The sequence below is a fragment of the Sprattus sprattus genome (assembly GCF_963457725.1).
Source record: "Sprattus sprattus genome assembly, chromosome: 13".
NCBI lineage: Eukaryota > Metazoa > Chordata > Actinopteri > Clupeiformes > Clupeidae > Sprattus > Sprattus sprattus.
The window spans coordinates 5,461,830-5,474,661 of NC_137911.1; the positions used below are offsets into that span (position 1 = coordinate 5,461,830).

Consider the following 12,832-nt stretch of genomic DNA (forward strand, 5'->3'; position numbering starts at 1 on the left):
GACTGCATTTATCATCACTTTACAATACAGCATCATTAAACAGCGTATGTGACTGGCATGCCGCTGTTTTACAAGTAGCACCATGATAACCACTGGATGAACTATGTGCAATAACATCATTTTACTGCCTAAATGAGCCCACTCAGGTGATTCATTTTTTGTCACTCTTCTCAATCCTCATGTCCTAAGTGTCTCTGACAGAAATGCCACCACAAAAACATCGTCTATCTCTAGACTTGTCATTCATTTTTTGTTCTCCAGTTTAGTCCAGGCAAAGTAGCTTTTTACGACAGACTAATTGTAAAACTTTTTTTTTTCAGCATAGATCATTTCTATGCGGTATCCAGAACAACATACTAAAAGTCTTAAGAAATCCTAGTTGAGGAAATATGTTTTATGTATTTTGGGCATATTCGATTAGTGTATAGCTTATTTGTATATTTAAATTAATTTTCAAAGAAACTGGTAATACAAAGAAAGTTACTTTCCATGGGTACTTTCATTATGTAAAGTTTCATTTTGTGTACCAGCAGTATACATGTATAGGTGACCAACCTTTTGTTTCCATGTTGGTATGTATGTCTTTAAAAATAAAGTATATAAAAAAAAAAAGTTTCATTTTGATAGGAGTAAAGGAAAAAAAATACTTTTTCGGGGTGAATTGTTACATGGCATTATTAGCACACATCTCAGATTGATGAGAATTAAACATATTTCCTGAACTAGGATTTCTTAGGACTTGTAGTATGTTGTTCTGGACACCTCATAGAAATGATCTATGTTGAAAAAAAATATTTTACAAATAGTTCTATTTTTGGCTCAAAAATGGGTTACTTTGCCTGAACTAGTAGTCACTTGTGAAGTGAATCATGATCACCTCGAGTTTGTTATTTCAAAATACCTCCAATTATGCCCTGGATCAGTTGTAGACAAACAATGGGAAAATCATTGAAACATCGTTGGATAGGTACTGCAATAGTTGAGGTAAAAGTGGCTTTAGAGATTAAATTCATCTGTACATCAATATGCAACATGGTATACCTTCAAGTGGCAGAAGTTATGAATGGGCTAGTACAAGTTGAAACAGTTCTTAAATCTTGTACCAAACAATGCAGTGTCTAAGCACTTACTACCCCACTGTAATTTAGTTATAAACTACTAAACTGGCTATATCACAGGAAAGTGCATCCTCTTGTGGTAATAATAATTTCTGAATAATTCTAACAATTGTATTGGGCTGGATTTTTTGTTTAAACAATATTTCTACTAAATTCTCAGAATGGCCACAATGAGGGCTATTGGATCAAGACTATCAAACCAAATCAAATTAAATAAAAAAAACAAAAGATGAATATTTCCCAGTTTACCACCCAGGTTCTCATGATGCCTCTATTTCAAATAAAGTCTGAATGAAAGCCAAATGAATGATGAACAAATGATCAAATGATCACATGACAACATGAGTGTAAGGTCTGTCCTTTGTCCTTGTTCTATTTCATAGTTTGTCTCCCTTGTGTTGTCACGTGTTCTTTGTTCCTGTGTTTAGTCCTTGTGCTTCCTTGTTCCCGCCATGTGCTTTCCTGTGTTTGTTTGTTTATGCCATGTGCCCTCTTGTTGTTGTCCGTGTCTCCACCCCTCACCTGTTCCCAATCACCACCTGGTTTGTTAGTCTGATTGGGTTCTCCTGTGTCCTGTTAATTCCCCCTGTGTCTCATTGTCTACCCCACCTTGATTTTTCTCACCTGTCCCTTGTATCTGTTGTGTGTGTGTGTGTATATAGTCCATGTATTCTTGTTACTCTTTGAGTCTTCGTCATTAATGTTACGTGTTTGTTTGTCTGTGTTTTCTCTGTGTTTCTCAAAGTTTCGTGATTGTCTCTCAAGTTCCGTGATTGTTAATTAAGTTTCTAGTGTTGCTGAATTTGGACTGAACAACAACTTCTATTTTGCCTATGCCCTTTTGGATTTGTTTGCCTGCTCTTGGAATGTCTACCTGTGTACCGAATTCTGTTTAGTAAAACGTTTACCCTTCCATCTACTACTGAGTTCTAAGTCGTGCGTTTGAGTCCTGCACATCACCTGTAAATCGAACAGTGAGTGGTTTGGTATTAATCATGTCCAGTCTACTTCCATGGGTGGGTAAAAGAGATGGGCAATTATCCGAAATATTGCCATCTTCATAGTCAAATTTCATTAAGTTGATATCACACACGCTTCAACGGCAATTGTCAAAAAAGATTAACATGGTCTGTTTATGAAAAGTGGTAATGATGAAGAAACGACAATACATTATGGTGGTATTGTACAGAAACATTTTCCCCCCTTTCCAAAATAACTACCAAATCCCTTAAAATATTTACCTCTGAGCAAACAGTTACATCTGTCAAAAAATGTTAGATTAGTAGTTTTTCCTGCCAAAAGAAAACAAACAAGAATCCTTTTTATAAATACATGTTTATTTCTCAAAAGTCAACAAAGACAAGAATATAAATTAAATAAATAATGTAATGAATTTAAAAGTCAAACAACAAAAGTTTTAGCTTATTTTTGCCAGAAATGTTATCATTCAAGATTGTATTTTCTTTGAACAGAAAATATCATCTTATTCACTTAATTCTTGCTCATTCTCTGGACTGGATTACCACACGGGCCTATCCGGCACAGGGGCCCCAAGGTCACAGGAGTGCTAAAAACCTGCACCAAGTAAGCCCTGCTGCTCCAGGGATGGCCCTTGAGAGACCCTAAAAGGACTCTTGGAATACACAAAAGCCCTCACATGGCGCCCATCTAAAGCTAAAGTCTAAAGCTAGTCTCATCATTATGTACTGCTTTAAATGTATGTTTTGCACCGTATACTTAAATTGGCCTACACACATACATACACAAAAAGGGAATACACAGTACTTGGATGTCAACAAGATTTTCAGATTCAAATGATTAGGGTTTGTGAGGTGCGCTAGTAGTTTAATTTTGTCCATTAATGTGCATTCCAAATACAATTATATATCTTATTGTCTTACGACTATGGATCTGGTGTAAATAAATATGTCACGTAAGAACTGGGTGGATGAACTGTTATTGCTTCTTGCTGGGCACGCAGCACAGACCCAGGAGTTGGAAGGCCCAGGAGGCTTTCGTGCCCAGGGGCCCTTGATTTCATAATCCTCATTCTCTCACTGTGTGCAGCAATCATATTCTGAACCGCTATGTCTAGTTCATTCATAATATTACTTGTACACAGTTCACTATTCATCTTACTAGGAGTGCTCTTTCATTTTTCATTGAAGTTCTTTAAATAGCAATTTCATTTGCCAGTTTCCAAGGCTGAGACAAGACAGCCCAGCAGATATACTTTCAGTATGATAAAACTCCCACCTCCTACTTTTATTAAAATGTGAAAAGGTGTAAAATGGCAAAAAAGAGAAATAAATAGTTTTTAGACCAGTGGTGCATTTCTCGAAAGCGGCCTTGTCTAACCACCATCGCAATCTCCATTATTACAACCTTGGCTCACGGATTTGGTGTTTCTGGAAAGCGTAGTTCAAACAATCGCAAACATGGCAGAAAGGTTGGGTGGGTGGAACTACTGCAAGCAAACAGTAGTTAAAATCTTTGTTCCTGGATATTTGCTGTTGTCAATGTACCCCCTACCCATCAACTGAGAATTTCACCCATCATAACTAAAAAACTGAATCTGCATTCATCTTGAGTGAAGCATTATCATAATTGTAAACAATTTCAAACAGCTTATCTGTGAGAAATAATAGAGTTTAATTAAACTGACATGGTATGATGCATCGGTAAACCAACATCTGAAGTACAATGGTTTTCCTAAACTGCAGTATTCTACCTTGTTCGTACTACAGTAATTTGAACCATTTTCGCCTGAACCACTGTAGATCGAACTACAATGTTTCAAGATGTGCTCAGTCTTTATGTAATATTACGCATAAATATGACAGTTGTTATTTGGCTATTCATATTGTTATCATACACCAACAACAAGAAAAATATGAATGAAATGAACCATTAAAACACATAGCAATAGCCTAATAATAATATGCATCGCTCATAGAAGAAAAATAAAATAATTATTAACTATTCCAATGCTCTTTGTGAAATGGGCTCTATTGGTTAGTATGTGTTCTTTTTAACACTATTAAAACTCAATATTAATACCTGGCCCAACACTGACTGGAATGGTGGATGTGACTTTTTGAGTACACAGACGTGGGTTCGTAATCTGGGCAGCGATGCGTTCTTTTCATCTTTTTCATACTGGCAACAAAAGCTCTCAGTGATTAAACATCTTCTTCAATAGGCATACACACATACATACACATAAAGGGAATATTACAAGTCCTCCTTTTTCATGCTCTGTCCTTTCATGAGGTGAGTCATTCAGTAAATTAAGCAATTTTGAACAGGTCGCTGCTGCTCGACACTATTTAATCCCTTCTGCTGGTGGCCAGACATCCTATAGGTCTAAGTTACATTAGCAAAAAAGCTGCAAGAGATATGTTTGTTCCAAACAGGCATATTCTTTTTTCCAAACTGAAAAAAGCACTTACTAATTCTGAGGTAAAAAGGAAAGGCAGAGGATCTGAAGGGGAAATGGATGGCCTATGCCAGCATGACAAAGAAGAAGGCTGCAGCTCCTAGGAAGGACCAAGAAATGACTGGTGCTGGGAGATCTTACTCCTGGGGAGGATAGAATTTTGGGCTTCCTAGGCCCAGAAGTTCTGGAGGGAGTTCAGAGGGGCTGAGATGTCTTCCACACCGCCCACTTACTTTTGGCCCTTCTACATCAGACACCCCCACACAGGGCCCCTCTACATCAGACATCCCCACACAGGGCCCCTCCATATCAGACACCCCCACACAGGGCCCCTCTACATCAGACATCCCCACACTGGGCCCCTCCATATCAGACATCCCCACACAGGGTCCCTCTACATCAGACATCCCCACACAGGGCCCCTCTACATCGGCCCCCCTTCGGCATGACCACCAGTCCCGCAGGGCTGCACTTTCCCCTGGGTCCCCAGAATCCCCCCAGTCTAAGAGCTCATCCAACACTGCCCAGACGCACCGGTGCAGAAACATCCGCTGCCAATACAGTAAAGAGTTCTTCAGGTCAGAGGGTGAGTATATATCCATTCCGAGGAGCATCAGGGAGGAGCTGGCAGCCCTGAGGGAACAGAATCAACGACACAACGAGGAGATAATGGCCCACTGGAGGGAGAAATTGGCCTTACTGGCCCAAAAGGGCAACAGGCCCAGTGTTACAATGTGTTTCCCCACCTCTGAAAGCAAGTTAGTCTTGCTATTAAATTGCATTATATGTTCTGGCTGCATAAATAGTATCCATTAGAACAGCCATGTCCACAGTCCTTGAGTGAATTGAATTGCCCGCCCTCAGCAACCACATTAATTAACCCCTGGATGCCACCTTTGATCTTACAAATTGTTATATGAGCGATCAAACTGGATCAGAAGTGGTCAAAGTGAAGTACATTTCACATATGAAATCCTAACTGTCAGATTAAATCAACAATAATCCATAATCAATAACAAATTTCCTTTCTCCCGCAGAGTTCTGTGTGTCTTCATTCCCACATGAAACTGCATGTTACGGAATAGTGAGTGTGAAACAGTCAGCACTGTTTTGCGACCACTTTTTAAAGTGAACGTTGAGTCCTGAACACAGACACTTGTACTACTGGATTTTAAATATGGTACCCCTAACATGTAGCCATATAGCAGTTTTCTGTAGTTTAAAGTAGAATAAGCTATTTTGAGACAAGATGAGAAATGCTTCTGCTGGAAAACAAAACCATAACAGTGTTGAGAGAACGACAGTTGTTTATTTAATTGACAATTATATCTCTGCTGTTCCTTTATCAGCATGTATCGCTCAGTTTTAAAAACAGCAAAATCATGACAAAGCAATGAAAGCATGGATAATTCAAATATTTTAAAACATTCTTTTCATTAACCCTACAATAACTGCTGACATCAACAATTCCATCTACATACCCACCAATGAAATCTGCCTATCATTTCCAGGTACTCCAAGTACAAGAACTCCAAGTAAGTGTGCCATTTCCTGATCCTTATAAATGATGTGGCAACATGTGAGGCTTTTAGTACAGTCCAATGGCAGCATTACAGCACACTGAGGTGGTATACATGAATGCGTTCATACTGGTTATTACACCTCACGCAGCTTCTACAGGCAGGGCTGTGACAACTGAAATCCCAGTGCTGTAACAGCTTGCTGAGAGGATGACCTATCAAATCATTCCAGTGCAGATCACCACAATCAACTGAGGCTTCGATTTGCAGACATTCTTCATATCCAGGTAGGCAGTAACTATTAGGCAGGGGGTCTCTACATTAGGTGCCGGTGGGGCCACCAGATGACCCAGTGGAGCAGTGCACAACATAATCAATAATTCAATTTCCAATTTAATAAGTATTTTATTTTACTAACATTGCTGCACGTTTATTACATAGGACAACAGCAACGCTGTCCGATACATTTCATATATCTTCTTATACCTGTTGAGTAAAGGTCAGAACTTCACCTAGAAATCACTACACCATTGACCACTGCTGAGTCAGAGAGACATTTACAGGCAAAGCCATGGGGCAACAGAGGTTAAATACACTTGCTATGTTATCAATTGAAAATGAATTCACTCATGGATTGGTGGATTTTGACAAAACGTATTGACAAGTTTTCCCAGATGAAAGATTGTTTTGCATTTCAAGTAATTAATGTAATTGGTGGGTTTATTGCATTATTACAAGGGGTGTTAGTTTGTCTGTAGATTAAAGCCTGGAAAACAAAGGGTTTCTCTTCTCTAAAATGTTTCCCTTCTCTGAAATGTGTTATTACAGTTGCAGACCACAATGATTGTATTCAGCTAAGTCCTGCGCCGCATCACATTAAAGATAATAAATGTACATTTGTGATATCATTGATGAGGTGCATTTGTAGTGTTTGTGTGTAGTTTTATTGATGAGTCAGAAGCTGCACATTCAGAGTTTATTGTGCCCCATCTGGCTTTCAGTGCTACAGATGCCACAGCTTTCAAGCTGTATTCAAAGACATCGTCACAAAGTGGCTGGGGAACACCAAAGACGCATTAATGTGGGCAAAGTCTGCTCTCTGCCATAGGGGGCTGCTAAGAGACAGTGGCTACCCTTTGCATCTCTACCTCCTCAACCCCATCCAGCAGGCCAACAACAAGGCAGAGATGAGATTCAACAGCACTTACACCAGAACACATGGAAAGGACTACAGGACGTGAAAGCAGCTTTTCTGGTTTGTCAGCAAGTCTGCTGGTGTGCAACTGCACGCTACAAAATGTTGCGCTGTGGTGATCGTTACACCACTACTCGACAACATGGCCCTCACAGCATATGTACAGCTGCCTGAAGACGAGGAGATCTTCATAGAAGATCCTGAAGATAACCATCTAGAGCAGGGGTTTTCAACTGGTTTTGTCCCAGGGACCACCATTCTGACTAGAAAGTAATCCGCGGCCCCCTGATGTGCCAGCGTCTATTCGTGGCGAGATGGTAGACAGCGACAATCTCATATCATTCTCTTGCCCTGTACTTATTTTTCAAGTACGGTAGATAATTTCAGTCATTCACCAAAAGTTTAACTTTTTCGACTAAACTTCAAAAGTACTCGTAGGCTATGCACTCGAGACTGTACGTTATGAATAATCCGGTATGGCGTGACGTTACGAACGCAATGCATTAACATCAGCAAAGCACAGGCTACCATAGACTGGATAGGTGCAAGGCTACATTCTGTCAGCGTGAATCTCCTTTATATTATTTTAGACATATTTTTCTTATTTCAGACATTTTCAAGAGTAATCTGGAAATGTGTTAAAATATCAAAGCAAATTTATTTTTTATTTTTTTAAATGGCGGACCCCCTGCAATACCGCCGCCGCGGACCCCTGGTTGAAAACCCCTGATCTAGAGCATGACTGAATAATGACAATATCCCTACTGAACCACGGTGGTACACTGCATCATTGGCTGAAATATCGCCCTACTCACGACTGTAATCCGAAACCCTGGTAGCAAATCGCAAATCGGCACTTCCATCATTCATACCTCCGTAGTCCCAACAACGTTGCTAATGATGTAATGGAGCATGTGGAGGTTAAAAATGTATCCTACACATTAACTTGAGCAGCTGATGGACATGGCTCATACTTAATAATTGTTTCTATTGAAGCTGTCCTAATATTGTATTAATTCCAGCCTGCCGCAGTCTATTCATCTACCTGCTGACGTGCAGTGAATCGGTAAAAAGATCCAGTATCTAGGTTATTGGCCTGCTGCTTTCTCTCAAAGTAAATAATTACAATCATGGTGTTCCCATTCAGCATATCTGTCAGTGTTATTTCTCTCAGATAAGCTGCTTGTAATTGTTAACAATTATGTTCATGCCTCACTCACGATGAATGAGTAATAATTTTAAAATGTATGATGAGTGAAATTCTTAGTTGGTGGGTGTTCAGGAAGGAAGAGGATTAGTTTTGTCAAACAAATGTAATTAAAATGTTACAACAGCAAATATCCAGGGAACGACAATTCTAACGACTGGTCTCGAGCAGTGGTTCCAAACACCCAATCTTTGCGATTGATCATTGGAACTACGCTTTCGCGAAAAACCAAATCGCTGAACGACAGTTGTAATGACCAAGATTGAGACGTAGTTAGACACCCCTAGGGTGCATTTTAAGAATAACAACGGAAGTCCTCCCTAAACGACATGGTATGCTAGCGCGTTGGCTGAAATATAGCGGCATCACAAACAGCCACTTCCATTATTCACACCACCATAGCTCCAACAACGTTGTTAATGACGTAATGCAGAATGTAGAGGGTAAAAAGGAGTCCTACACATTTACTAGAGCAGTCGATGGGCTGATCTCTTATATCTGATACTTAATACTTAATTGTTAAGAATGAGTGTCCCACTATTCTATTAATAACAGCCTGCCAAGGCCAGCATCTACCTGCACACGCACAGTGGCTCCATGGTAAGAACATGTGTGTATGACTATGAGTTTAAATATGCATTTGAATTAATTGATATTAATTTAAAACTGTATTATACGTGCGATTCTCAGTTGGTGAGTGTTCAGGCAGGTAGGGAGAGGGTCAATCTTGTCCAACGCAATTTAAAGATTAACAACAGCAAATATGCAGGAACAGCGCATCTGGTTAGATAAGAATGCTTTCTACAGTATAAACACCCCTGCTCAGTTGTTTGAGGACTTGACACTGATGTCAACACTATTTAACGATAATCATACAATTATTGAAGGTAAGGGAGACCAGGTATGGTTGCAACACGGGAACAGATGTAGCTTGCTTCATGTCTCAGTTTGTGTCTAATATGCGATTAAATTTACAGACAACATTGGCTATGTGATGGTATCAGCATATTCCGTTCAAAATTTCAGCTTGTGTCTCAATCTCTGTCAAAACTTAGAGAAAGAAGTCTTTTTGTGGGGCAAATTTGTAACGTTTAGGTTCTGTGCACAATTTTTACTGCACAATTGATGCATTTGGACAGGAGCTCAAGTAATAGGCGGTTGTGATCAGTTATTTGTAATTACTAGCTGCATACAATGTGTTATATTCCAATTATCTTATCTCAAATATTAGAAGAGAACCACTGGGGACAATTGTAACACCTATTGCAAACAGCTGCGACCAGCAAGAGTAGCTAGCAAGTGAAATAGGCTAGCCACTTTTGTGAGTATGTAACACCCTTGGTTTGTAAGTGACCATCTTACTGGCATCCTGGAAACAAATACTGTAAAGACTACACCTAACAGAAAAATCCTTATCCACCACTATTTTGGTTTGAATAATACGTGGCTGTTGCCGTAAATGTACTTTACTCCTTAAAACTGGTATGTTAGAATTGTTACAACTGTCTGCAACAAATTACATTTCACCCAAGGCACTTACTGCATTTAGATGAAACATCGAGAAATAGTGAATAAATGCAGAAAATATATTCAGATAAAAGACATATGTTTCATAGGCTATAGGTGAAAATTAAACGTGACACTCATGCTGATCTTTTGACAAAAAGTAAACAAACAAGTGAACACTGTCTCCCCTACTGCATCCGACCAAATGTATTTGATAGCCCCTTTGTGTTAGACGAAGCCAGAAGTTCTAGCCTGACGATGTCATACTCATAATTCTAGTCAGAATATGAGTCTGATCCTGACCCATTGGGCTGTGATTATGGGGCGTGTTTCAACGAACCAGGAAAGAAAATGCCTCTTCGCTGAATTGGATACCTAGAACCAATCAGAGCAACGTAGTATTACCATCTGATAGATTCAACTTTTACCTGATCCCGTAGGAAGGACGGCAAAAACATCTTTTCAATCGACAAATGCCTTGATCGCGTTTCTCTGTTCCTCTTTCAAAATGAATGCGCTGTCAATATCTGTTGAGATATGCCTGCTCACGTTACTTAATTAGAAGCAAGGCTAGAAGCTACAGTGTGTTTCAATGGGTTTTTGATGTACGCGTTAGCAATGACCTAACAATAATGGTCTAGAGAGCTTTAGTTAAGACAAACAATACTCTGCAACATTCGTGTTGCACATACACAACTAACCGAGTCAATGTAGACATTAAAAAGTTGTGTAGATAGCTTAATTCACATAAAATATTCCCCACTAAGCTCCCAAGAAGCGGCCATCTTGGTCGGAGTTCGAATCTACCGGTTAATTCAACTCAAGCGTTGGTTGATCATCTGTCCATCATCGTATAAAGCCCGCCCTTACAATTTGATTAGTGGTCAGATTGCTTTTTCGACTTTTTCGAAGACTTGAATCTCTCCCAACTAGCTCAAAGCCAGACTGAATCTCCCAGACCAAAAATGTTGTGGGCGGAGTTCAGGCTGGTATCCAGGCTACAGAAGTTCTGTCATTTTGTTCATATATTTCTGGCAGTATGAACAAATGGAGAAAAAGGCTAATAGAAACCAGTATGGAAATCAAGAATAAAACCTGTCAAGCCAACAGCTTTTTTATTCAGTCAAAGCACCTCACTAAACAGTAGTGGGAAAAGTGAAACACAACAAAAATGTGAAACACAATAGCATGCACAACGCAAACACAAATCACACAGGAAGAAATTTAGAAAGTATCGTTCAACATGAACACTGCACTACTTTTCTACTTTTTAATATCATAAAATAATCATGTTTCAGCTATTCCGTCTTATTTAAAGTAGATGTTGATGGTCACACACCTATTTCAGCATAGCACTTAAGATTAAAAGAATGCCCATATCCTATCGTAATTTAGGTATTTAACCATATGCGTACAACTACTCAGAATTCAGAGAGGTCGTCTTTGATTACATTATTTTGATACATATATGATACATCTATCCACTTGCGCGCGCGCGCACACACACACACAAACACACACACACACACACACAGACAGACACACGGAGAGACACACGAACGCACACACACGCACGCACGCACGCACACACACACACACACACACACACACACACACACACACACACACAAGAACGCGTGCAAATATATGCAGAAAGCGAGAGAGAGGGGAAGGGTGACATGAGAAGAGTGATAACGCGCTACACCCAACCTAATCCTAGTACAAAAAAAGCCCAACAATTGCCCAAAGACATGTGCCTTCAGTCATAATTTACATATCAGTTCTTACGTGCCAAGCTAGTTCTAACACCGTTGAGTCTGGATCTCTTATATGGAACAGATATGAAACTAAGTACATTGTCTAATTCACATAAGACACCCCTAACTTCGCGTGCATACCAAAAATCTTTCAGAATAGGTCATGTACCTGACTACTTTATCGAGTCAAACCAGTCAGAACTCACAAATCCATTTCAACACAAAGAAACACATAATAAAGAAACACATAATACCAAGACAATAAGTTTAAAAAAACAGCCATATAGCCATAGCAAATAGAAGCATGTCTCATTACTGAAATATGTAAACATATAATTGCTATAAAACAGTGTTGACAATATTTTATTTTGAGCAATCTGGTGAAATTGAATTGACGGAATATGCACCAATATCCTACTCATGCACATGTATTAGTGGTTTGGCTTACCTAATGAGAAATGTTAGTTATCAAAGCAGTGAAAGTGCGAAGGAATTGTGCCGTCGCTAGAAACCGTTCCACATAACGTTGTATCAACATTCAAGAGCATAAGGTAGCCTATCTAGGCTACAATCTCCATAGCTAGCACGTTATTATTTTATTTCCCCCCTACATTTGAAATAAATACGAAATCTAGGTCATGCTAAAGCAAATGGCAGCGCAATCAATGAAAACCCAGGAGTTTTTTTTTACGTTGGTTAAAGCTGGGGCAGTAACCTCTGAGATGAAGGAAAGAGCTGTGCTCACCCATGTTGGCACTAGGAGACTAGCTGGTCGCTCAATAATATCAGGTTGGTGCTTTCCGGCCACGTTCATTGCCCATTCAGCCGCAGGCTCTGTCCCCTGAAGTCAAAAAGACTTTGATCAGTCATTTATCCAGCAGTCACCGGTTAGTTCAGTCCGCCGATGTCTCTCCGTGGTCCGAAGGCGGAGGAACGCGCATTCTGTACTCTTCAAAATATACTTCAAACTAAGCCTACCCTGTCTGCACAAGTTATCAGGAACACGTCCAATGTCTTCAATACTTTAACATTGTCGACAATTTGCCATTTTCAGATATCGACACGAGAGAAAAAATATTTCAGTCCTCAA

At 39.6% G+C, this 12,832-nt stretch overlaps 1 protein-coding gene across 1 annotated transcript in view; it reads right to left on the reverse strand.

Annotated features, from left to right (window-relative positions):
* Positions 1-12,556, reverse strand: part of sntg2 (syntrophin, gamma 2) — a gene marked incomplete at both ends in the record, with an annotated part of 61,603 nt that extends 49,047 nt beyond the window's left edge. Inside the window, one exon of the mRNA XM_080850096.1 lies at positions 12,488-12,556. Within this exon, the coding sequence (XP_080706222.1) occupies positions 12,488-12,556 (69 nt within the window). The remainder of the gene's footprint in view (positions 1-12,487) is intronic.
* Positions 12,557-12,832: the final 276 nt, after the last annotated feature.